Raw genomic sequence first — 27,639 nt, 5'->3', positions numbered from 1 at the left:
TTGCCTCAAGGTTGACTCCTGAAGCCTTTTCCATAACTGGATGTAGCCACAAGGCAGCGGAGGTTTGGGATCAGAGTTTTCCTTCTCTCAGATGAGCTGCCTTCCCAGGCTAACAAGTCCCATCTACCCGGTGGCTGTTCAGTCGCCTCTTACGACAAGTACAGCCAAACTGAGGGCCTATTCTTATCCCCAGCCCTCAGGGCAAATGAGCCATCAGGCTGCTATTATTTACACAAAGCAAGATACCGTATGTGACCTGAAGTGATAGAGTGGAGAGCATGATCTAGGTTGTGTTCATGATTCGAAAATTTTTGGTGGTTTGGTTATCTGAACTAGCCCTGAGTGTGTATGAATGCATTGAAGCACAATCCTATGCATGTCTACTTAAAAGTGGGTCCCACTGAGTTCAATAGAACTTATTTCCAGGTAAGTGTGTACAGATGTGCGTCACTTAACGATGGGGATACATTTTCCAATCTATGTTATTATGCAATTATGTTAAGCGAACATTCAGCCCAATCTAGTGACTTTGTTGTATAAACAGACACTGGCTGCACAGGCTACTGAAGGTAGATTGCTGTCTCTTTGCATTAAGAACCTCTTTATTGTGTGAACAGACACTCTGCTGCAGGCTATAGGAGACCTGACTGGCTCATTAAGAGCCTCTTTGTTGTGCTTTGGTCGCTGACATATATGCAGTGAGTCGTTAAGCGGATGGTTGTTAAACAACGCACGCCTGTATATGATTGCAGCCTTATTCTATGTTAAAACTTAATGTTTCACTTTCACATAAGAGTGCTTCTTGTCAGATGGTAGGGTATAAATTACAGAGTTAATGATCTACATTATCATTATGCTTTTTCCATTGTCACGTGTTATGACTTTGACAACATTCTGCAGTTAGTATAGGGGAGTGTTTTTATATATGAGAATGATTTTATATTCATTTAACTTGGTGTGGTCCAACGTGAGGCACCTGGGCTGATGCCTTTTTTTAGTGGCCCCAAAAGCCCAGCTGCAGTCGCCTCACCACCACCTCATTCTTCAAAAGCTTTTTGGTCTCCTTGCTGCACCGTTCCTGCTTCTCCTTTAGAGAAGGAGAAGCCAGAACAGTGCAGCATAGTGATCAAAAAGCCCTGCCGCGCCTGCCTCCACCACTCATGTTCTGAGCCTGCTGAATGACTTCAGCAGGCTCAGAGCATGGAAATAATGGTGGCAATGTCGTCATGTCACCACCAATTATTTATAGCAGGGTTTCTCAAACTGTGGGTCGCAACCCACCAAGTAGGTTGCAAGCTGATGTCAGGTGGGTCCCAAGAAGGTGCGAGCCACCATCTTGGAACCTGGCAATTGAAGTGGGTGCTGCCATCTTGGAAACTGGAGCCTGGCAAAATAGACTGTCGGCTCCACCTTTGAAGCTGTTACAGCCTTTCCCTGGCTAGAACAGCAGTAAGCTCCACCCAGGCGCAAAAGAGCAAGGCTGAGCCTGCTTAGTCAGAGTGTGTGCTTCTCGATGTAGAGGTGAGCTGCATGCTTTGCTTTTTCAAGTGCCTGGAAAGGCAGGCACTTCCTGGTCTTTGCTCTCCCCCCCCTTAATTATTCAGGGCAGTGGACCTCCTCCCTTTCCTTCTAGGGCTTCTTTTGTTACTTGCAGCAATCCTTGGGAGGGGGTGGCAGAGCCCTTCTCTTTTTTTGAATGTCCCCCCATTTGAATGTCCCCCTAATCTAGTTGAATCTAGTTATATACCTAGTTGAAAAGCGGTATATAAATACTGTTAATAGTAATAATAATAATCTCCTCCCTTAATTATTCAAGATGTCTGAGGGGACCTGCCCTCCCTCCTTTCACCTTCCAAGGCTGAATCCCACTTTGAGTGGAGTCAGTTGAGGCGGCAGGGAGTCACCCTGCCTGCCTTTGTTATTACTTTGCAGCAACAGGACAATTACTTGCCTCCAAGTGTTCTCCTTGGTCATTGCGGGGGTGAGGGTCTCTTTGCAGAGCCATTTCTCTACTCCTTGGAATAACAAAGGGAGGCCCCTGCCACCCCCCTCCAGCCACAAAGAGCTTGCTGATTAACTTCCAATTGAGGTGCTACAAACCCTTTGCAGATCTACTCAGAAGTCTACTCAGAAGCAAGCTCTACTCTGAGTTCAGTGAGACTTACTCTCAAGTCAGGTGGATCACACAGATACAAAATATAACTACTGGTTAGCAACCTTCAGTCTTGAAAGACTATGGTATAAGCCTACAGCGCCTGGTATTCCCAGGTGGTCTCCCATCCAAGTACTAACCAGGCCTGACCCTGCTTAGCTTCCGAGATCAGATGAGATTGGGCATCTGCAGGGTAACAGTTGCTGCTAAAATATAACTACAGGTGCAGCCTATTTATCCATGGATTTTTTTATCTGCGGATTTGTCTCAATGAAAATGGGGCGGGGAACCAAAAGTCACACACACCTTTGCCTCCCTTGCCCTGCACTGGCATCTCACTCCATTTGCACGCAGTCCAAAACACTGCAAAAAGGCTCTGCCTCACCCAGGCAGGGAAATAGCCCTGGAGCCCTGGAAGAGGTTCCCCTTGCAAAGAAACAATAACACTCCTGGAGCCCCTGAGCCAGCAAAGAGGCTGAAGAGGGGGAGGGGGGGCTGAAAATCTCTGTAGCCAGAACACGTGCAGCAAGGTGGAGCTAGTGTGTGTGCATGCGTGCTCGCTCGCGATCTCGCTCTCTCTCACTCACACACACATGGGGCAGGTGTGGTAGCAACAGAGGGGATTGCTTTAAAAAACCCAGGGAGTGTTTGCCAAATTCCCCCCCCCATTGAGATGGTGCAGGCAATCACCAACACAAGCAAGCCTTCCCACCAAGCAAATCATGAGATATAACCTACAATCCTCTCCACCCTTTCCTGGGAGTAAGCCCCATTGACCGGAATGGGTCTTACTTCTGAGTAGAAATGCATAGGGCTGGAGTATTAAAAGATCAGCATCTCATGTGAAAGAAGCTGGGCAGCTGGCAACGGGGAGGGCTGAGTATGGAGGGGAGGGGATTGATAACAGCTGCCTTAGTTTCCTTCCATCCGGAAGTGTCAGGCTGCAGTGTATTTGCATAACTCTATGGAATTTAGCACAATGTGTTTTTGTTAATTGTGCTGAGTCACGGAATGGAATTAACACGGATAAATAGGCTCCACCTGTATGTATTTAATATAATTTGACCTCATCTTTCTGCCACTGAGGGGAAGTGTAAATAGCCTACTGTAGATTCAAGTATTGCTTCACTGCTTTTCAATTGGTCTTCTGGGATAGGAACAGTAGACTGAATCACTTCAAATGGGGCAGTCAGACTGAAGGTTGATCTTTTTTTCCTTTTCTTAAGCAAATTAATTGGGGGGGGGTGGAATATGCACTCGCACAAGTTGGAACTGCAGTGTGATACTCAGTGGTCCATGTTGTGACACCCCTTTGCCTCCTCTCTCTCTTTCTGGTTCTTTCAAAAAACAAACAAACAAACAAAAAAACTCCAAACCTCTGCAATGACTGAACCCTGCCCTCCAGCCCTTTCCATCCCTCTGTCCCCATACCCTTAGACTGCAATACTATGCACACTTTCCTGGGAGTAAGGAGTAAGCCCAACTTAACACAATGAGGTTTACTTTTGAGTAGACATGCATTGGATTGTCCTGTTAATACAACATGTGCATAGTATGCAATACAACTCTAAGAGACTGGTTGATGACATAGTTTAGAGATGTATGTGGAAAGATGCATCTGTTGCAAAGAATGGTCTCTGAAATGCAAGGCAGACAACAATCCTTCCTTGGGCTCTCTTTGCAAACTGCTGTTTGTTTGGCTTTTCTAGTTATACTGAGCAAGACACCATTTTCTGAGCCTGATTTTCAATTTGTGGCTTACTGTGCTCTGAGAAGCCATTGGTAGCGGGGGGGGGGGGGGGAGAAGGGGAGGAGAATTGGACAAAGCTTCTGAGCTGCAATATTTTATTTTATCATTTGCCATTTGAGTTCCTATGTGAGAACAGTGATGTCACTTCCTGCTTGATGACATCACTTCAGGCTCTGGTATAACAATGATGGCACTTCCTGTTTGATGTCACTTCCAGTCATGACATCACTTCCGGTGGGTCCCGGCCAGATTGTCATTCTCAGAAGTGGGTCTCAGCCTAAAACATGTGAGAACCACTGATTTATAGGTTTGCAGAACCAGAGGTCATGTGGCCCCCTGGCTGCAGAAAGTTGGATTACACTGAGCTAAATTATTTTGAGGGCCTGGGAAAGTGCTGAATTCTGTAGTTGCCTCTTCTTTTCAGTAATTTTATTGGATCCTTTTAAATATTGTTATATTTAATTTTGTATTAAAAATGGTTACTATTGCAAGTCTAACATTTAAGTTTCTTGCTTTTAACGTTTTCTCCTTTTTCTAGGCACTACCCTATTGGTTTGCTTTTTGATCTTCATGCATCAAATACAGCTCTTCCTTGGAATATCACAGTACACTTTAAGGTACGGATACAATCCAGTTTGTAGTTTTATAGTGTTTTGAAACCAGATGCAGGTGTTGCCATTTCTTGGATGGATGTGGTGAAGAGAGAGCAATTAATGGTAGGTAGAAAATGGGATTTTACACATGCTTTGTCATAATCTGTCACTCATTATTAGGGGCCTACAAACATTTCCCCATTATCATTTACACTTTGACTTTAGTTCAATTGTAGAATGCATAGAGTTTTAGTTTTAAGTCTTTCAGGCATCTCTCACACACTGAGCTTTATATAAAGGTATGCAGTTGTTGGCAAACTAGATCAATGGTCTATAATGTGACAAAGTTCAATTGCTGCTTATGTACGTATGCTACTGTGAGTACTCAGGCCAACTGCACATGCAGGCCATGCCTTGTTACCCACTGAAGTTCTGTTCTGGAACCCCAGTGGATAAAAAAATCAGTGGATACCAAAGCAGTGGAAAAATAGTTTTAAAGATCCACTTCTAGGTTTCTTGTTCCTCCATTGTTACTCCAGAATGCATTGGTATAGACGCTATACCGCATTCAGCCACTAGATGTGGTGAATAATGGAATCTCATGGAATGAAATTATAATTAACAGCACGAAGGTGGGAAGTTGGATTTTGGTGCTTCTTTCCTTGTTATAAAGCATTTAAATGTGGGCCTCAGTATCAGTGGTGAGTAAAATCAGTGGATACCTAGGTCCCACCTGTATATCAATAATCTAGCACAGAATGTGCTTTTTGAGAGTATGGGGGGCCGGAATCCACAGATCCTATATCTGTTGTTTCACTGTGGATGCGACCCCCTCCCCCCGCCACACCCTTTAGAGGTGAGGCAAACTGTGCTCCCTTCGCCTCCGGAAGCTCTTCTGAGCCCTACAGAGGCCACACACCTCACGGCTCCTGCAAGGTTCAGAACAGCTGTTTCGACAGGAAAAAAGTCGCTTCTTATTTTCGTAATACTGGAAGTAACATTTTTATGCCTTTAAAAGACCTTCAAAATGCCTTTTAAAGGATAAAAACGTTTCTGGTTTGACAAGATATAAGAAGTGATTTTTTTTCTTACTGAAACAGCCATTCTGAGCCTTGCAGAGGCCGCGGGTAGACTCAGCGATGGCGTCTCCAGTATCCGTGGATTCAGGTACCTTGCAGGGTGTTCCAGAACTGATTCCCCCCATGGATACTGGGACATGCCTGTGTATGCTTTTAGTAGCCTTGCCTTTAGGGATAGCAAAGGGTACTTAAGACCTAGATCCTAGGGATAGGAAGTCTCACTATCCCCCAGTTTCTAGTGACTTTGTCTCCTGCCTGCTTTGCTGTGAACGGGTTATAGGAGACAATATCTCACATCCTTAGGAGCAAGTTCCAGCAGGTGGAATATGGTGGCTAGACATGTTGTTGGAAATCTTCCATTGCTTGTTGCTAACCTGAGCTGGAAACCTGGAACATCCTACTTACCCTAGCGCAGCAATTTTCAACCTTTTTCATCTCGTGTCATACTGACAATACACTAAAATTATCAAGGTGCACCATCGGTTTTTTGACAATTGACCAGGCACACTGCACAGACAGCAGGGGTTCACATCCCTCAGTGGCCCTACTAACAAATAATTCTACCCCAAAGCCCCACAGCAGACCATCCTTGGCAAGCCAGTGTGCCATGGCACAGTGGTTGAAAATGGCTGCCCTAGTGCAAGGCATCTTAAACTGAAGTTATAAATTAAAGCCATTAAAGGCCCAGTCCTCTCCAACTTTCCGGCGCTGATGCAACCATGCTGGAAGGGGGGCATGTGCTGCATCCAGTGGTGGGGGGGCAGTTGTGGAGGCCTCTTCAAGATAAGGGAACATTTGTTCCTTTACCTTGGAGCTGCACTGGCTCTGGAAAGTTGGATAGGATTAGACCCTAAGGCTGATGGGGATTATGAACCATGCCTTTGTGGTTACTCTAAAGCAGGGGTGCCCAAACCCTGGCCCTGGGGCCACTTGTGGCCCTCGAGGACTCCCAATCCGGCCCGCAGGGAGCCTCCAGTTCCAATGAGCCTCTGTCCCTTCGGAGACTTGCTGGAGCTCACACTGGCCTGACGCAACTGCTCTCAGCATGACGGCCAACTGTTCGACCTCTTGCATGAGTTGTGGGATGAGAGGTCCCTCCACTGCTTGCTGTTTACCGTCTATGATGCAGCAGTGGTAGCAAAGGAAAGGCTGACCTTCCTTTGTGCAAGGCCTTTTCTAGGTCTTGAGTTATTGCAAGACCTTCATTCATTTATATGTTTCATCTCTAATATAGTCATTTATGTAAATTTATTCAAATTTAAAATGTAAATTAATTTTTTTTCCTGGCCCCTGACACAGTGTCAGAGAGATGATGTGGCCTGCCTGCCAAAAAGTTTGGACATCCCTGCTCTAAAGACCTCTGAGTTGATGAACTGTTCTTATGAAATATTTGTACTTATTGCTTCTAGAACTTTCCAGAGAAAGATCTTCTGCACTGTCCCTCTAAGGATGTTATAGAAGCCCATTTCATGTCTTGTATAAAAGAAGCAGATGCCTTGAAGCATAAGAGTCAAGTTATCAATGAAATGCAAAAAAAAGATCATAAGCAACTCTGGATGGGATTACAGAATGGTAAGTACAACTTCTAAAGAAAATGACTGGATTGTTTTTTAGCAGGCTGCTATATTTATACCGTAAGATATTATTTTAAAGTGGTGATGTAGTTGTCAGCTTTTTCCTTAATTAGAGATGAAGAATGCTTTGCATTTAGGATAAGATTCACCCAGTCTTTCATCTCTTTCATCTTTTGCATCTCTGATGCAAAAATGGTGGTTTACTGTGAATCTTCCACTAAAAAGTATAGTGGTGATGTACCTAATATCAAACAACTGACCAATTTTATTACAGTTTGTAATTGGTTACAACTCAAAGTGTTTATCTTTTGGAGCTGCTTGGGATTCTGTTGATGTGACTTTTGTGACTAATTTCTCTTTTTCTATCCTATATTTTCAGTATTAGTCGTATATGCTATTTAAATGCTGCATGAAGGAACTTATCTCTTACATGTTCTTCAGGCTAGGTATTTTGACTGTGCATGACCTATTGTAAGGAGGGCGTAGGAGATGAAACTATAAACTTTCCATAAAAACAATATATGTGGGTATTTGAGTGAAAAAAAAATCTCTCTTAGAAAAAGTTGTAACTATAAAAATTGCATTTAGTGGTAGGATCTTTTAAGATCTCCCTTGGTTCTGTCCCTGCAAGCTTTCATCTTAGTCTTCCTGGGTCTAAATGTCCCATGTTTAAAAGTTTGAAAATTGCAGGACTTGGTGTTTCTGCAATACTTTGCCTGCTCAGTTTACTTCCTATTTGATCCTGAACATTTAGGAAGTAATGCAGGGCAGTCATGAAACATTTAGAGAAGACAGGGAGAACAATTTAAAAACAATAACAGCTTGGTAGATGTATCACCAAGTACAGGCATCACTATGACAGGCTTCACCCCTGGATACCAAGCAGTATGCTTGAACCATTTCTGCCCAACATTGTATATATACAACAGGGACCAAATGTGTACATGTGTGGGCTGGGCAAAAATGGGTTAATCAAGTTAAAATGGATTAATCAAGCAAATAGGTGAAGTTCTAAGGCCTGCTCTGCTACTATCATTCTTTATTCAGCTTATGAAAGATCCTCTTCACTGTAGGTTTCAAGCAGAAATGTATTTTGGTTTGTTTGGAAGAACATTGTGGTAATCCAAGATAAGAGGTTGCCCAGAAATGTTAGTTGTATGGGTTTCAGTGTGTGTCACTGGAAACTGCACCTGTGGAACCCAACAGATAATGTTTTGAAAGCTTTCAAATGCTAATTTTATATTTCAGCCCTTAGTAAAAGAGAAATAAGGAAAAACTTATGAAACCAAGAGAACTTTTTTAATATATGCTGTATCTTTCAGTATGGCTTTCATTCTAAATAGGATGATTTTAAACCTTCCTGTGAAACAAAATTCATGACCACAAAAAAGAAAAGAAAGTAGCAGTTGTGATAACTGCCTCATATTTAGTGATACATCTGCAAGTTGCTTTTTCTATGAAACATTGTGTTTTGTCTTCATACCTGTATCATTTTGGTTTAACTGCTTGTGTAAGCACCATTGCAGTGCTTCATGACACTGATCAGATGCAACATTGCTGTCAGGTCCTGTGTTTTTAAATTGCACCTTGACCCTCCATTTTATACACTACTGCGGCAGACTCCAGTTTAGATCTGCGGTTGTATGTATATATACTTATCACTAACCTCTTGAGACTGCAACAGAATTGGATACAGGGAACCGTACACTGTATAATACTAATCTGCTCCAAAGATTCCATAAAGTGTATCCAGTAATTGATTTTTGGTCATTCATTCCAAGATCCCAGGAGCACTTCCACTGAACAGAGTTTTCTTTCATCCTCCAGCCTGCTTCTAGGGTGTAGTACTTAAAACCTCACTGAGACTCAAGAGAATACTGTTGCCAGATTTTTGCATCTCAAGTTTGCTAGTGAGCTTAGACATCTTTAAACCATACACACAACGCAGAGCTGCCTGCAAAGTGCAACCAACTGCAGCCGCTCACTCAGCCCGTTCCTCCTCTATTCTCTCAAGTGTTCACCATGGCCCTGCCTCAGCCACTTCAGAAAAAGTGGCATTGTTGCCAGGAGAGGAACAAAGATGTGAGGAGCTCCTGTGCTCAGCCATGTCATACACTAACTGGCCACTACTCCCTCTTTCCTATCTCACATTAGTCATGGTGGTGCACACTTTTCATAAAGTGCTTAACTTATCGTATAATGAACCTTATTTTATTATGGAGATTCCATCATAAGTGATTTTGCTGTATGCTGAACCGCTCATAAAGCAAGGGTCTGCTGTAGTTTGAATGCTTTATGGATTGTTAGGGAACCCCTCTCAAAGATACAAAGAATTGGCTGATAACCTGATGACATAGCTTTGAATTATTTATCTCCCCCCCCATAATGCCTGGGATGGCTTACAATGCTCATTAAAATACAATAAAAAGGTTAAAAAGTAGAAGAAGAAAAAAACACCTTGGTTGCTATCACTGCCACAGAGTTGGCCCTAATTACAAGCTCTAACGTGTTCAGTTGGATTCTTTGAGAATTTTCCACCACTGTCACTCAAGAATTTGCCAAGCCATTTCATCGCCTGCAGCTAAAAATGAGGGTTCAGCATAGAGCAGTGTTTCTCAAACTGTGGGTCGGGACCCACTAAGTGGGTTGTGAGCCAATTTCAGGTGGGTCCTCATTCATATCAGTGTTTTATTTTTAATATATTAGACTTGATGCTACCACGGTATGTGACTGCATTTGGTGAGATACTACAGACCTGTACTTTTAACAAGCTACTCTGTTAAAGCTACTCTGTTAAGAAGCACTTCCAGTGGGTCCCAACAGATTCTCATTCTAAAAAGTGGGTCCTGGTGCTAAATGTGTGAGACTGGCATAGACTATATGAGAAGGTGTGGAGGTTACTCTCAAATGATCTGATCCATAGCCTTGACCATGGCTCATTCCAGAGGGCAACCAGGGATTCTGATGAGTTGGTAGCCCTAGCATTAGAAAAATCCCGCAGAGCTCTCAGAAAATCTTCTGATTCAGACAGCCCCCTGTGTGTGTGTGTTTGTGTATGCGTGTGTGGTTATTTCATTATCATAGAAGACACTAGACGAGCTCTCATTTTGATGTGAGGGATCACCCGTGTTTTATAAGCCTGATGAGAAGGTCACCTTGGATAAAAGATGTCTTCAGTGAATTTGGCAGGGGAAAAATCTAGGTTACCTTTTTTACTTGAACGGCTGTCACAAAAATGAGCCTGCGTTACAAAAATTCAGTGAACATAGTTTGTGATTAATTTCACCAATAACTATGTGATTGAGTCCATCTTTTCATTCCTGAATGTGAATAGAGGCATCTTTGTCATTGTAAGCACTGAGGGAAGGTTGATGTAGAAAAAAAATTGCAGGCCTCTGTTTGAATGCTTCCATTGCTATAAGCTTCAGAAAGAATTTTTTTCTATTTTTAGACAAATTTGACCAATTTTGGGCTATAAACCGGAAACTCATGGAGTATCCACCAGAAGATAGTGGATTTCGCTATATTCCATTTAGAATATATCAGGTAAGAGATACATTTTATCTTGGGTAATATTGTTCAGTCTTGGGTAACCAATTTTAAAATGGGTTAATTCTGGCATGCCAAACTACTTTAAAAAATCTAGGGAAAATGGCCATCCTTGTGGTGTTTCTATATATTTCAAACACTTCTGGTTCCAACTTTAATTTTGTGGGAAACTGGATTCCTGTTTCTTAAGCTTGAATGCTTGCAGAATAATTTTGTCTTAGTTCATGATGTTCTAGTCTTTGTAGAATAAAAAGTGTTTACTCCCAATTTGTAAAATGCTGATTTTAATATCTTACCAGTTTTTCACATTTTAGAGTGTCTTTGTATATGTGGATCAGGGGACATTAGATTTTTTGAATTTGTTAAAGTTGTTCAATTACAGATATTCTTTGTATAGCCTTCGCTGCTCTGAGGCTTTTGTGAACATGTAATTCACATGGAACTGGGATTACAGACTTCCCATCTTGTATTTTTGCTGTAAAAGTCAATTCTTCAGTAGGAAAACTGACATTGACAAAGTAAATTTCAGTCAGTTTGCAACATCCTCAAACTGCAATCTGAATTAAGACTAAACATCAATTAATACATAATGCCAGATCTTGGTTTCCTTTGCAAAAGAAGGTGGCTTTTTTATACAGGTATTTCTATACCGCCTTTCTTGGTCCTCAGATTTCTGGTCTGATTTCTTGGTCCTCATTATTTTTTAATTATGCTGCTACTTTGTTTCCCTTTTTTCACCTGCTCTGATATTATAATGTTTTAAATACATATTGGTTATTATTGGGGTTTGATTTGAATACTGTTGTAAGTTGAAGTAGGAACATGAAGGTCAGGATATTAATTTGTAAGTAAATACTGCAATAGAAATGCAAATATAAGTTTAAATTGAGTTTACCCACAACAATATTGAATGGAGTACTTCTAGTACTAGCTACTAGTGTAGCTAAGAGTGCAATCCAAGCGCTGGCCCAGTACTATCACAAACATGTCATAAGGCTGTTTACGCCTCCTCCAGAGTCAACTGGGCCAGCGCAAGAATGCATGCCAGCCTGTGGAGGCTGCATCTAGCTTTTGCACCTGCCAAAGAAGGTAAGGTTGTGCTGGCTAAGGATGACTGGTGGGGGGGGGGATTGGAGATGGTGGGGGGGAGGGAAGAATGAAGTAATGGGCCGTGGGTGGGCTGGCCTAGATGGGGGTGTGGGTCTGGACTCCAGCACTTAGGATCCTAACCCCCATCCCCAGCCGAATCGGCCTAACCTAGGCTGCTCGGATTTGTTTTGGTGATTTTGCTGGTGCAAATCCTAGTAGCCCCATAGGGCTGGCAGTGGTGCAACATGGGTAGTTCATTCCCCTTACTCCGACTTGTGCTACAGCCTGCCTCAGCCCCACATTGGATACGGGGCAGGCCAGCTGGCCTTCTAGCTCACACGTCCATTAACCATGAACATATCTATTAGAGTGTTTTTGAGTTTCTGGCTTTGTAGATATTTCTACCTTGAAGGGAGCAGCAGATTCGGTGTTGTGTTCTTGGACCATGTTTCAAGTATCTGCATCTGCTGAGCCACAACAGCTACAGTGTGGTGTTTTGTTTTTTTTAATGCTGCAGGCAGTGTAGTTTAGGCTTGTATTAAAGTTATGGGAACAATACTTGTAACTTGAATAAACTGTGAATGGAATTTAGGGTTTTGGGGGGTGGAATTTTGAAGGAGGGAGGTAAGAGATTCATAAGCAGTCTGTGTGGAAGACTCAGTCTAAACAGTTGCCATAATTTATCCCTAGTTCTTAAAATAATGCTGTTCTTAATCATGTAGGAGATCAGGAGAGTTGCATTTATTCCTTACAACATATCCAGCCAAATGAAAGGATGTGAGGAAGACATGGGCTGTTGCCCACATATGATTAGGAAAATTGTCCTTAAACTATTTGTGACCAAAATCATTTCAGCATTATTGTCTAGACAAAATTGTAATAAACCTTACTACATAAAAATAAATAAGTCTAACTTCATTCCAGATGTGTGTGTAATTCTAATGGCTGCCTTTAATTCAACCACAGTCTCTGAGACATTCATATTATTTAGGTTAAGTGTTGCTGACATTACTTTGATACTGTTGTAGACATAATGATAATATTTTGCTAAATAACAGACCATGACAACTTAAGGTTTCCGCTATGGGCATGCTACATATACATTTGTTTCAAATTCTTAAGAACTATGTAATTATTAGCTTTCAAAAGAACAACAGTGCTTCATAATTGAATTGATCTAACATTAAGAGTATAAATATTTTTCAAAATGGTTGTATGCAGGCTTGTCTTCATGGGTTATGTGACATTTGATTAGTTTCAATCCTTGACAATATTGTGATTCAAAGACAACTGAAAATATTTGCACAGATGATTTAGGGAAGGGAGTGGGGACATATTGTGTAAATGAAACAACATTTTAAAACGTCCTGTCAGCGCTAATTTTCTTGTTGGTTGGAAGCCATGACTATGCAAGAACTTAGAATGAATACAGCTGAAGAGAGGCTACGCAAATTGCAATCATGGAATGGCTTGTGATCATAGATATTTTGATAATGTTACTTGAGGCAAGGTAAGAAAAGGAAGAAAGTTAGTTTGAATTGTGTGCAGTTGTGTCTTAAGAATTCTTGAGCTCCAGAGCTCAAATTTTTGCATTTGTCTTCTATTTGCCTATTGATAGTGAGCCCTCAGAATTCTGACTATAGTAAAAAGATTTTAGGATAAGCACAGTTAGTTATATAATTGTTTTCAAAACTTTATTTAGCATGACTTAATGTGGTAGTAAATCCTCTTTACCTGAACTTGCCATACTTGTCTGGATGTTTATTCTGTTTTTGTATTTTCTTCAAGCCACACATCTTTTAATCCAGGGTAGATGTAGTAATGGAGTTGGGGTACTTGGAGTAACTGCAGCTTGTATTTCAGACATCATAAGTACCACAGATACTCGCCTATAAGTTGACCCCACAGATAAGCCGAGGGCAAGTTTTGAGTCAACAATCATGGAATTTTCTATGACCCTCAGATAAGTCGGGGGTGAAACTTAGGGGGTTGTCTGACTATAGTTTTGTCTGATTTTACCCGAGGCCAGATCCTGAAAAATAACCTACCACTAATTGTTACCTAAGAACTGTAGTCTCTAATTTATTAAAAACACAGTAAAAGATCATAAGATACATTTTTACTCTTTTTTAAATTCTGGTCTTCACCACCTTTTTGTAAACACTATCAGAGTAAGTGCACTATAAACAACATACAAGTGGTTCTCAACCTGGTATTCATGTACTCCCAGGGACACTCAACAGGACCTTTAGGGGTACTTGAAAAAGAATGGAATAATGGCAGAAAAAGGCAGGCCATGCTCCAGAATGCACGGCCTGGAAGGAAGTTTGCTAGTTGGCTGTGAAAGTCCCACCAATAGCTAGTTTTTGGTCATCAATTCATGCATGAACCAGTGATTGAAAACCAGCACAGTAAAAAAGCTGAAACATAATATGGAAAGTGATCAATCACCCAGAATTTCTCAGCACACTTCTGGTGCAAAACTCTGCAAAGGCAGAGTCTTCTGTTCTTCAAACTGATGAAAAGAGAAAACACTGTAATAAATACATGAAGTTTGGGTTTTCATATGGGGGAGATAAGGGCTTGTATTATTAATTACAAACATTTTGCTAATAGGAAGGGTACAATTTATGGGAATGGGCTGCCAAGGGATATGCAAGTGAAAAAGGTTGAACCATGAATCAAATCCACCTTTAAGGTGTCTGGTGTGTTAAGCCAGAAGCTCTACATGCAGCATATAACGCATAACTGGGAGTGTGCAATTCATTTCACAGCAGAGAGAGGCAGCTGCATATATTTGCAGCCCTTTTTACTCAGAAGTAGGCCCACTGCTTTCCGTGGGTGTTATTCTTAAGTAAGGGCGCTTTGAATTGTAGCCTGCTTCAAATGGAAAGGAGGATTCCCATCCTGGTGTTTCAAAAACAGACCTGCTTTGCAAGCATTTGCCAGGCAGAACCAGGCTGCGGCAGAAGGAAGGAGAATAAAAGGTTAACTTTGACTGGAATTTCCCAGTTGCCGTAGAAACGATCTCTGCCCTGCCCGCCTGCCTGCTGCTTTAGAAACTTGGTGCCTGTCTGCCTTGAGAAACGAAACTGTTCAGAGTTGAAAGGCTTTGCCCTCTGATTGACCAGGCGAAGTGAGAATTGGAGCTTGATTACTTGGCAAAAATTTCACGTACTATACGTGAGTATCTAGGTACATGTTTCAGAGTAGGGTTTCTTGACTTCACTAAATTCAATTTCTGAACAACTTCTCTGCATTTTGTTTAGCTATGTAGAAGTTTGTGGTCTCACAGAAACATATTTTGACAAAACTTCTTAGACAGTCCAAATGGATTTACCATCTATAACTCAGCTATTATAACTGAGCGCATGTGGAAAGCGTTCAGTTTCCTCTCCTGTTGTGAGCGAAGAGTCCATGACTCGCTGCAGTACAGCCTCCGATGCATTCTCGGCATCACCTGGCAGGACAAAGTTCCAAACACAGTTCTGGAACGAGCTGGAATCCCTAGCATGTATGCACTGCTGAAACAGAGATGCCTGCGTTGGCTCGGTCATGTTGTGAGAATGGATGATGGCCGGATCCCAAAGGATCTCCTCTATGGAGAACTCGTGCAAGGAAAGCACCCTACAGGTAGACCACAGCTGCAATACAAGGACATCTGCAAGAGGGATCTGAAGGCCTTAGGAGTGGACCTCAACAGGTGGGAAACCCTGGCCTCTGAGCGGCCCGCTTGGAGGCAGGCTGTGCAGCATGGCCTTTCCCAGTTTGAAGAGACACTTGGCCAACAGTCTGAGGCAAAGAGGCAAAGAAGGAAGGCCCATAGCCAGGGAGACAGACCAGGGACAGACTGCACTTGCTCCCGGTGTGGAAGGGATTGTCACTCCCGAATCGGCCTTTTCAGCCACACTAGACGCTGTTCCAGAACCACCATTCAGAGCGCGATACCATAGTCTTTCAAGACTGAAGGTTGCCAACATATAACTGAGGAGAAAATTGTTGGAGTGTTTGTATGTGGTACAGGGCTAGTATCTTTAACTAAAACATAATCTGTATGAACAGGCTGCATATTGAGGGGAGAAGCAGGCATCACCTTAGGATATCACCGTGCCATTTCCTCCATTAATTCCTCAGTCACCTTCACTTTCTACCACAATGCAACTGTTACAGTGGTAGCTGTGACAATGACTTGGTTAAACAGGGTTGAAATGGGAAGATGAGAGCTGGGCTCTAGATCTTCTCACCCTTCAGCCAAGCTATTGTCTCTGCAGTGTGAATGATGTTGCTGGATATGTTAGACCAGGGCTTGACAAATTTTGCTTGGACTCTAGGAGCTGACCCAAAAAGCTGGAAGCCATAACTTCCCAGGCTCTATGCTTCAGCATAGTTCAAATCCATCATTGTGTACCACTAGCAATTGGCACAAATAAAACTCTACATACATATAGACATGAAGAAGAATCCCATAGACCAGTGGTTTTTAAACTCTCAGGGAGTTTGAAAACTGCTGTAAGTCCTTGCAGGGGTGGGGAGGAGGTAGCGGGGGAAGGGGCTGCAGGGAGGGAAGGGGCTGCAGGGACTGGGATGTACTCACCAGGCCCTGCAACAGTGTCCTGGGGGTGTGGGGAGCCGTGCACGAGCATTTGCAGAGCTTCCCAGCCTGCAGAAAGTGAAAGTACAGCGATCGTGGAGCGCAATTGCTCCACTTTCACTTTCTGCATGCTGGGGAGCCCTGCAGATGCTCACGCAGGGCTCCCTGCACCCCCAGGACCTGCTGCAGGGCCTGGTGAGTACATTCCAGTCCCTGCAACCCTGTTAGTAACATGATCCTGGGGCTCACATCACTGCCTTCCCCTCCTGACCCCGCCCCTTCAGGGGGCAGAGGCCGGGGCCCTCAGGCTGGGGCGTTGTGATGCCACAGTCTGAATACCACTGTCATAGACATTCACCAGCTCCAAACTGGTCAACTTTTTCCAAAGACCTAAGCATCCTAGACCAGGAAATGGCAATCCAGAGCCAAGGGGCACATGTCCTGAGGAACGTAACTCTCAATTCAGGTGTCCACTTCAAACTCTCCCATAAGCCATGGCATTATTAGTATTAGTATCAAGAATATTTATATACCACTTTTCAACAGAGTAGTTCACAAAGCAGTTTACATAGAAATAAATCAGTGGTGTCCTATCCCTTAAAAGGCTTGCACTCTAAAAATAAAAGTAAAGATAAGGAAGAGACACCAGCAACAGCCACTGGAAAAGACACTATGCTGGGGTAGGAGGGATAGTTGCTCTCTCCCTCCTAAATAAAAGAGGATACCACTTTAAAAGATGCCTCTTTGCCCAGTTGGCATGAATGAGAGAGCACATTCCATGCCACACCACTTAGGCCTGGGGTCTGGTAAGCAGCTTTCCTTCAGGCTAAAATTTAAGCAATCGGCACCAAAGGGCAACTGTACCACCATGCTAAACTGATGATTCAGAGCCAGCAACATCTCACCATTGCACCATGAGGGATGAGAAGAATTTCCCAGTTTTTCTCCAAGCTACAGGAATCCTCACAGGCCCATCATTTCCACACTCAAATTCCAAAATGTCTGAAAACTACGTGCACACAGTCAAGACAATGATTGAATAACAAAAACAGAAGCAGTATGGAAACACAATGAATGCGTTTTAGTATCATGACCATGAGATGAATAGAAGAGACCTGCCAGCCCACCCAAACAGACCATGACTGCCATCCACACTGAACAAAAAGAAAACATCCAATAGTTTTTTTAAAGAGAAAGCGGGGACGACAAGAAGCATTGGAACTCATTGGAGTGTCAGAGGCAGCAAAGCAATGAAGGGGGGGGGCAGCAGATGTCACGCACATGCAAAAGCCTGTAGGAGTGAGTGGGAAATTGCACTTGTGTCCCATCTAGAACAGGAAGTGGTGTGGGTGAGAGAGGGGACAGACAATGAAGAGAGCACATACACAACACAGCCACTTTCCCTCTTGTCCCCCTCCTTACACTGCCCCAGGAAAGGCCAAGGGAGCGCCTTCCTCCGATCACCAGGGCACCCTATCTCCACATCTGCCCCATCCCCTAGCAGAGACAAACATCTTCCACCCCTGAATGGCCTTGACTAGTGCTTGCTTGCCAATGCTTCCTTCCACCACCACTGTGCCCAATGCCAACTCCTCATGGGAAGAAACTTGATCACACAGGAAAAAAAGCACCAGGAAACAAGGCACACAGATATCATCTCAAAGTCACTGCAACTTGCCAACAGGTCAGGCTGCTTCTGCCTTCCCATCAACACACATGCACACACTTTCCTTTTCCTCCTGGCACAGCCATGGAGCAAACAACAAATCCTGTGCAAAGGGAGAACTGCACATCTAAAAACTGGCAACAAAACAGAGAAGTGCAGAAATGAAGAGCCTGTCTCAAAAACAAGGCAGCCTTCAAACCAAAAAAACCCCACCAGTTTCCTAGGCGCAACATCAAGCTGGCATGATGCACGACAGCTTGTATTAGACCCATCTTTCTCAGTGTCAGTGGACTGTCACTCATTCTCAAACTGAAGATGCTACTTAAGTAAGATAACTGAAATGAAATTTGAAAATCTGTCAGCCAAGTATATTCTAGAAGGCATTTAAATTTTTAAAAATGTACTTTTTCCTTAGTTGATTCGTATGGTGACAAATATTCCTTACTAAATATGAAGATTTAGAGATTTTCCACTTTTTCCAAGCAGAGACTGTCAGACATTTTCACTTGTTCAAAAATTAATCAGACTTACCCATTAAATGTTGGTATGCTGCCGAAACACATCCTTCTTACAATGTTAAAATATTCACATGTGGATATCATGAGATGGTTATAGTGTGGGTTAAAAATGTACGGTAATTTGAGCTTGTTTAAATACTATTGGGAAAGCTAATTTTTTAAAAATGAAGATGAGTAGTCTGGCTTTTAAGAATTATAATTTGTGGGTTATGTTTTGTCATGTTTACATCTTGTGTGTCCAATATTTGGCTAACTGGATTTTAAACTATTAAAACCAATATAGTGTCCCTTACTGATGAAAGTGAGCAATATTTTTGTTAAAATAAATATGTTATATTGAGAGAATTCTGCAGTGGTCAGTCACTACATCCCTCCGAATTTTGGATTGTAGCTCTCTGCTATACCACTATATTGGTGGATCAAGATATGGGCTGCTTCAAAAACAAGCAAAAATCATGTTGCCACACATGAAATTTGTGTTGGTACAGGCTTGTATGCAGCTATGCATACAAGAATTTAAGAATTGCATTTAAAGTTGAATGATTCTTACCTTATGGTGTTTGTCTTTTTCCGTCCACTTCTCCCTCTCTCCCAATTCAACAACTCAACTTTAAAAGTCTGCTTCCTCTGTCACCTCTAAATCACTGTGAGTACAGCCTTGCTTTACCACCAGTGGTACAAGGTCTAGTAGTATGGTAGGTGGCACTTGACTCTGCTGCAGAGGGGTCTGCATTACACTGTTGTGGCTGACCGGAAACCTCTGGATGTGGCAATGGTTGTGGGATCAGCAGCAAGGTGGCAGCTGTGTGACAGACTAGCCCTTCAACAGAGAAAGGAAGGAGTTGGGGAAGGTAGGTGCACAGTGGAAGACTGATTAGGAGGTAGCAATCAGAGAAGCCATTCCTTCACTGCAGGAGTGACTGCAGCCCATTTTTCTCTCACAGTAGCCATCTCTGGTGGCAGTGGTACCTGCCAAGGTGATTTTTCAAAGTGGTCCTTACTCACCCCCCAAAAAGGTTGAAAGTAAAGTGTTAAATTGGTGATATAAGATCATAATAATGCAGACTAGCACACCTGTACAGTAAGGAACTTCCTAGAAGTGGAGATTTTGTAGACATTCGTAACTGCTGAATTGTTGGAAGAATTTCACGGGGACTTAAATTTATCTGCTCCTTTAAGATAAATTGCATATAGAACTTCATAAGTGTAGTTGTCATTTTACTAATGTTATCTCTTGCTGCCAGGCAACAACTGAGCGACCTTTTATACAGAAACTGTTTCGTCCTGTTGCTGTAGATGGACAGCTACATACGCTGGGAGATCTCCTAAAAGAAGTTTGCCCTGCTGCAATTAATCCTGAAGGTATGAGTGTAAAAAGATGTGATAAAAGCATGTGTTTTCTTGATTTATTAAAAATACTTTAACACCATCCTGAGTTTAGTTCATATTGGAGTATGGTTTTTTGCATGCCACTGCAGATAGCCAAACTGTGACATCTGTAGTGGTGTGCCAGAAGCAGATTCTGATGGATTCAGTGTGGGCAAGACTGATGTGGCTAGAAATCAATATGAGCAAGCTTTTTTCTTTTCTGGCTTTTACACTCATGTGAGAAGACCCCCAGCGCTCAGTCTGAAATGTACTCAGTAAATACAATGCTTGTGTATCTTATTATTATTATTATTAACAGTATTTATATACCGCTTTTCAACTAAAAGTTCACAAAGCGGTTTACAGAGAAAAAAATCAAACAACTAATGGCTCCCTGTCCCAAAAGGGCTCACAATCTAAAAATTATCTTTCCATATTGTCACTATTTCCAAACCTCCCTTGTGCCTTGCACATTCATTATCTTGTGTATGTTCAAATTTTAGCAAATATTAAGCAAAATATTTTTTTTTAAGTTTCAGTGTGCACCAGGAATTTTTGGTGCTTCCCACTGAGCTAAGTCCCAAACAACTTTAAGTTTTAGGGTTTGTGTTTCTCTTATAAACAGCACTCCCCTTCTGTTTGTGATCATGGGATAAAAGCTCTCTAAGCTTGTATATGTACTTTTTTACTGCTACATCATGTAGTGTGCTCTTAAGATTGAGATCTCATTCCCCAGGAAGCATTTTCTGCCTAAGATTAATTGCCCTTTTAAAGTCAGTGTTTGATGTATTCTTTTGGCTGGCTATATCCTGACTCAGTTTAACCCTCTTTGACCTGACCCCACTGACTATTACCACCGTGCTGAGGCAGAAATCTTTCAGCATGATGTATGCAGTACAGACTCTAAGCTTGTGGTTCATCACATCTTGAATTTTCAATTAGCTGGATTTTTACTGATCCAAATAGAAATAAAAAGTCCCAGTTAAGAACTATCCACATTTTTAGTGTACGGATCTATTTCACTGTTGCTGTTATGTTTTGCTTTTTACGTTTTGGGTTCAGGAATTGTTTTAAGATGATTTTAAGGTTCAGATACTGACTTAGCTGTGAACTTGCTGGGTGACCATAGGCAAGCTATTGTCCATAGCCTAATCTCTGTAATATGGAGATTAAAATATTGACTAAATGTACAACATTGTTGTAAAGGTTATTGAAGTTGGACCACTTAAGCTGTGTAAAAACAAACAACTGTTTAGTTCATGGAAAGATGAATACAGAATAGCTGGAGACCTTCCTCCATGCTGAACTTAGACACCTTTTTTTGTTATATAGAATGAAGAAGTGCAAGAGAAAGGGGTGAACTAGTGTGGCAGGATATTGCCAGTTGAACAGGCACTTCCTTATCTACACATGCAGGAGAAGTGGGTGAACAAGTGCTAATTTTCCCATAGTCTAGGTTGGACAATGGGAGAGTGTTGTCTTCACATTCCAAAATCTTGGGGCCCAACTAAACAATACAGTTATTCTGTGAATGGGGTCTGCATTTTTTAAAAAACAGAAATAGCTATGCAGGCTATGTTCAAAGAGATTTTAACTCTTTCCCCCTGTGTGATCCTGATCTGAATTTTTCCCCATGGCTGGTGCTTGCCCTGTGAGGAAAGCTTCTGTTGATACCAATATGGGACTTTCTGTTCCCATAGTTGCTGGGGGCAATTGCTGGGGGCAAGGGCTGATCCAGATCAGTATCACAGTTGTGCCCCTTCCCTCACCACAGTTCAGTTGTCGATATTGACCCTGTGCAACTTCCATGGTATATAGAAATACACAGTCATATAATGGGCCCAATCATATATGTACATATCTAGTTCTGACCATCATTCTCAAGATTTTGCATTTGTAACAGGATAACCACGCTTTTTATACCTAAGGGTTTATACCTTAGTTAGATAGATTTTCTGTAATAATTTCCCTGACTTATTTGGTATAGTCTCTTCAATAAAAATTGCATTCCAAGTTAGCGAAAACCTTCAGTTTAAACCTCTTTCTGTTCTGCTAAGGCCCAAGAAGTTGTTTTTTCTGCCTACTTAGAACACATGGAGTTGAATGAAGTTCATTCAAGTTGAATGAAGTTGAATGGAGTTCTTGTTAGTGAGTCTTTTATTCCCCAGCTGCAAAACTTTGGGGAAGGGCTATAGCTCAATGGTAAAGCATATACTTGGATGACATGCAGAAGGCCCCGGTCTCAATTTCTGGCATCTCCAAGTACTGCTGGAAAAGATTCCTGTCCAGAATTCTGGAGAGTCACTGTAATCAAGGTAGAGCACAATGAGCTACATCAGGGCTGTCCAAACTTTTTGGCAGGAGGGCCACATCCTCTCTCTGACACTGTGTCGGGGGCCAGGAAAAAAAAATTAATTTACATTGCAAATTTGAATAAATTTCTATAAATGAATATATTAGAGATGGAACTTATATGAATGAATGAAGGTCTTGCAATAGCTCTATAAAAGGCCTTGCACAAAGCAAGGCCAACCTTTCCTTTGTTGCCGCTGCTGCATCACAGACATGAAACAGCAAGTAGTGGAAGGAGCCCTCATCCCACAGCTCAAGTGAGAGTTTGAACAGTTGTCCACACGCTGAGAGCAGTTGCATTGGGCCAGTACAGGCTCCAGCAAGTCTCTGGAGGGCCAGAGGCTCATTGGAGACTGGGGGCTCCCTGAGGGCCAGATTAGGAGTCCTCGAGGGCTGCAAGTTGCCCCAGGGCTAGGGTTTGGGCACCCCTGAGCTAGATGAACCCATGGTCTGACTCATCGACAGGCAGTTTCATTTAACAGGATAGAAGTGTTTTTTAATTGGCTCTTGCTTAAAAGTGACAGAAACATGAAAACTTTTAATTGTGGTGTTGGTCATCTGCAATATTGAATTATTAGAGCTGGCAACAAAGCTCTTGTATCTGGATTAATATTAAACAACTTGAGTTTCTCTCATCCGGTCTTCAGCTATTCAGTTCCTGCATATTTAAACACACAACCTCTCCCCAAGGCTACTACACATCTCTTGTTTGGCATGCTTTTTGAAACCCCCAACCTTGATCAATTCTAGTCTCTTGCAAGAAGACATGCCAAATTGTTTACTATATTTACATAGTAATTACTCTGATCAGTGTACCATATTCCACATCACTGACCACTCTGATCTGTGTACCATATTCCCCAGTATTCTATCTCTTTCCCCACCCCATTGTGAATGACTGATTTTTTTTTATTGTTTTAACCTTGTTATCAACAGCATGCTTATGTGGAAGCTGCACTTCCATCTAAATGTACTCCTTTATGATTTAGGACAGGGGTGCCCAAACCCCGGCCCGGGGGCCACTTGCGGCCCTCGGGGACTCCCAATCCGGCCCGCGGGAAGCCCCAAGTCATCAATGAGTCTCTGGCCCTCTGGAGACTTGCTGTAGCCCAATGCAGCTTCTCTCAGTGTGAGGGTGACTGTTTGCCCTCTCACTTGAGCTGTGGGATGAGGGCTCCCTCCACTGCTTGCTGTTTCATGTCTGTGATGCAGCAGCGGCACCAAAGGAAAGGCCAGCCTTGCTTTATGCAAGGCCTTTTATAGGCCTTGAGCTATTGCAAGACCTTCATTCATTTATACGTTCCATCTCTAATATATTCTTTTATGTAAATTTACTTGAATTTTAAATGTAAATTAATTCTTCCCTCCCTCCTCCGGCCCCTGACACAGTGCCAGAGAGATGATGTGGCCCTCCTGCCAAAATGTTTGGACACCCCTGATTTAGGATGTTTGGTGGTATTTTTTAAAATGCTATTTAGGGCAATAGTTACAGTTTTATGTGATGGGAAGTAATGTAAACCTGTTTCTAACCTAGTAAAATTATGATCGTTATGGAAAAGTGCAGTCAACAACCAGTACTTTTATGATTCAGTTTAACAGAATTTTTCTAAGGACTTAACAGAATTCACTTGAAATCGGATGTATTTTTAGCTTCAACTTTCTTCATGAAATAGTTTCCTGCTGCTTGTTCAGTTAAGTACGCAGTAGCAAGATAATTATCAGAGGAACAAAACAAGAATCTCAGTATATTGGGAAGTCAAACATCTGTTATTCCAGACATGTTCCAACTTGTGAAATGTTTGATTGGTGGTCTGTCTCTTCTTCTTGGAACTAGATGGTGAAAAGAAGAATCAAGTGGTGATTCATGGAATAGAACCAATGTTGGAGACACCAGTACAGTGGCTAAGTGAACATATGAGTTACCCTGATAACTTTCTTCACATCAGTGTCCTCCCCCAATCTGCAGATTGAAATGTCAGCATATATGAGGGCCAATCTTGGGCTGGAGTTACAGTCAAAGTTTAAGTTCCATTGAGTTCGGTGGGATCGACCTTACCAGAAGACTTTGCTTCTACAAGCCAAACAGGAAGAAAGATCCATCATGAGATAAGAGCAGTTGAGCTGGCCGTATTCTGCATCACCCATGTTTTCTCCACTGCCATCTAATTTCTACTGTGACATGAGAAACTTTATAAGGCTGCTGCAAGTCTGTTTTCTTTTAAAAATATGAAGCTGAAAGCATGGGAAACACATGGAAATGTGCCACTCTGTATTTCTTATTAATGAATAAACAGGGATATTTTCTAAAGTTGCAATGGCTTGTCTTTAGAGTGAAAATTCTCCTTTAATCTAGAAAATTAAAAGAGCAATTCCATTAATGTCAACTTGCAGGAACTCTTTGTTAAAAGATCAAGTTACTCTTTTCTTCAGGATTTCATACTTTGTTATGCAAGCTAGTGGTTACACTTTTTTATACCAAGCAGTTAGAATTTTAAATAACCATCACAGCATGTTTTGTATTTCACAGGTTATGTTCTGATCCAACATGTATTATACATGAAGGTTAGTCTCTGGCTTTAGTTTCACTTAGTTCCAGGTATTGCATTTAGGATTGAGTTCTGTTAAATAATATGCAGATGGCCACTGAATATAATTATTTTTTAAAACTTATGCCTTATTTCAGTGTATAAAGTCACTGGGATCTTTGAAAAATTGAAATTGTGTGTTTTCTTTTAAAAATAAGTATAGAACGATTCTCACCTTAGTTCTAGGGACCTCTTATACAGAACAATGCTTTGTGTAAGGATTTTCATTCTGCTACAAAGGTAGCAGTGCCATCTGGAATTCTGTGATGTAGGAGTGTGTGCACATGCACGAGGCTATACCTGTATTTGGATTCTTAGATTTGGAATGGACAGCAGTGACCATCTATTGAGTGAAGCACATCTTCAGCTACTGGACATAGTGTTTCTCTTCCTTGCCAGCAACACGTTTTTTGCCTACACGAGGGCTGCTTTAGCAACGTATCCTGTCATAGGAATATGACAGTTGTCATAAAACAGAATAATACTCTTATTTCCCATAAGTTAGGTCTCACACAGGGCTGACAAGATCCAAAGGGTTCCAAAGGGTGACAAGATCAGTTACTTGTCAGGATCAAAACCAGGACCAATAATCTCCAGATTGGAGGCAATATGAGAGAATCCTAAAGTTGCATACCCCTGTCTCTTTTAGGTTGAAGAAACCCATTTGAGATTCTTCTGGTGCTTCTTCTGAAGCACAAACTGCCAGGGAATCCTGAATCATGAATTTTGTGAGATCATGTTCACCATGTGGTATAACTTCCTATTTGCTCTCTGGAAATTAACTAAAATCTAAATGCATTTAATTTACTTTTTTTTTAAAATGTATATTTTGCCTTTCATTTTCTTGAAAAATGCCCAACTAACAAACATCAACGACTAAGTACAAACTAACACAAGAAGAGCAGCATTTCTAGTAACCAGTAAGAACCGGCATTGTAGATTCAAACCAAAGGTATGCTGGAGGTCAGGTCAAAGGTATGCTGGAGCAAGAATATTTTCAATTGGCATCAGGGAGGGGCCAGAGATCCTGGCATTGACTTTTCCAGGATGCTCCATAGGCCTTGGCATCCCTTCTGAGAAGGCTGTGTTTGGTGGGACACACAGAAGGGTCTCTTGGTTTGACCAAGGATTATAAAGGAGAAAATGTTTCTTTTAATGTCTTGGTCCCAAGTCATGTAGGGCTTTGAAGTGGCTTTGAACAGAACCCAGAAACAGAAAAGCAGCCAGTGATGTTGGTATAAAAGAGGAGTTGCATCTCCAGATCCCAGCTCTGTTCACTTCTCCGTCTTATTATGTGCCAGCTGAAGTCTCTGAAAACTTTTCAAATGCAATTCATAGAGCACGTTACAGTAATCCAAACTTTGATGTAACCCAGGAATGTATGATCATGGCCAGATCCATGGTAATTTCCAATAGATTACCTTTAGCCCTAAAATCTGATTTATGTTACTGTTCCTTGGGTGCATGTTTTGTTTTGTTTTTTAATTACCATTTAAAATTAGGGCAGTTCCTTGTATAAAATGTTATACCTCAAGTCCATGTCACAGAGCCAAAAGTGTTTTCCTCTGGTGGAAGAGGTGTTGCTGTCACACAGTGCTGCAGTACAAGGTTTAAAAGTGGAACTAAACGAGAAGATTTCACTTGGAAAGGACATGAAAATGGAAATGTGCTGTAAAACCCCCCTAAGCTAGCACTGCACACAAACTCTTCTGCTAGTGCTTGCTTGAGCATTTGTGGAATACTGTGATCCTGCTTTGGGCTCTAATCCACAGCCCCTTGTTCTCCTTGTCATTCTTTATAGCTTCAGTTTTAACAGGCTTTTTTGAAAGAGCATTTTCTCAAAAGATAAGGTGTCCTAATAGGTTAAAATCCTGGCATTTTTTTTCTTTAAAATATCAGTTATAATTTGTATTTTACTTGAATGACTATGAACAATTGAGGTGATTAGGAATAGTCTTGAAGGAAAACTGGAACACATTTTAAAAAAATCCCAAAAAGTGTGTAAATGAACTGGTGAAGGGAAAATGAATAAAATGTGCAAAAGGTTTTACAGGAAGAAAATTTCAGACCACAAAGGGTGCATTCTATGCCACCATTTCCCAGAATTTTTATCTAAAATTGGACAGGATAGCTCTGGAGTCAAATGGATTGTACTCTGCACATGAATCATTTAATTAAAAATATGCCTGATACTGATCTGTGTTTATACAGAATTATGATTCAGTAAAGATAGGAGATTCCTCTACACAATTTTGCCTATCATTTTTTCCAGCATTCTAAAGGAAGCTTTAAATACTAGGAAGGACCTGAAGTCTCATATTGATAGGAAGTAATACGTGATATAAAGGAGACCTCTGAGGAGTAGGGATGTATGTGTTTGGTGTTTTTTGTTTGTTCCCTATGAGGCAATAAAAGGCAGTGTTTTGGAATGTGATTTTTATACTAAATTGTTGCCTAACTTCTTCCTATTTATCATGTACCAACCTTCTAAATATGACTTTTTTCAAGGCCTTTAGCTGCTATTAAGTGTACAAAGCTTTCCTTGAAATAAAGAGAATTAAAATTGGCTCTTTGTACCAATATTATTTACTTTGTAACTACTTAAACTGTATGGTGTGTGGTTTTGTTTAATTTCAGTAGTTACCAAAAATTTCAGTTCAACACAGTATGATTGAAATGACTTAACGTCAGTAGAAAAGGGAAAGTAATATATAAGTTGAGGACGCAGGTAATCGTATCTTACTTCCATGTGGGTTGGGCTAGGTTTGGCCAA

The 27,639-nt window shown here is 41.6% G+C and overlaps 1 protein-coding gene and 1 pseudogene across 1 annotated transcript in view; one reads left to right on the top strand and one right to left on the bottom strand.

Moving 5' to 3' along the window:
- Positions 1–27,432, top strand: part of ATG5 (autophagy related 5) — a 44,831-nt gene extending 17,399 nt beyond the window's left edge. Inside the window, exons 4-8 of the mRNA XM_066613078.1 lie at positions 4,441–4,519; positions 6,984–7,146; positions 10,600–10,694; positions 19,806–19,923; positions 24,116–27,432. Coding sequence (XP_066469175.1) covers positions 4,441–4,519; positions 6,984–7,146; positions 10,600–10,694; positions 19,806–19,923; positions 24,116–24,252 — 592 coding nt within the window. The 3' untranslated portion in view covers positions 24,253–27,432. The remainder of the gene's footprint in view (positions 1–4,440; positions 4,520–6,983; positions 7,147–10,599; positions 10,695–19,805; positions 19,924–24,115) is intronic.
- LOC136636999 (5S ribosomal RNA) lies at positions 2,244–2,363 on the bottom strand (annotated as a pseudogene).
- Positions 27,433–27,639: the final 207 nt, after the last annotated feature.

The sequence above is a fragment of the Tiliqua scincoides genome, chromosome 1 (genome assembly GCF_035046505.1).
Source record: "Tiliqua scincoides isolate rTilSci1 chromosome 1, rTilSci1.hap2, whole genome shotgun sequence".
NCBI classification, from domain to species: Eukaryota; Metazoa; Chordata; class Lepidosauria; order Squamata; family Scincidae; genus Tiliqua; species Tiliqua scincoides.
The sequence above is the reverse complement of the archived record's forward strand: the minus strand, read 5'-3'. Positions and strand labels throughout refer to the sequence as shown.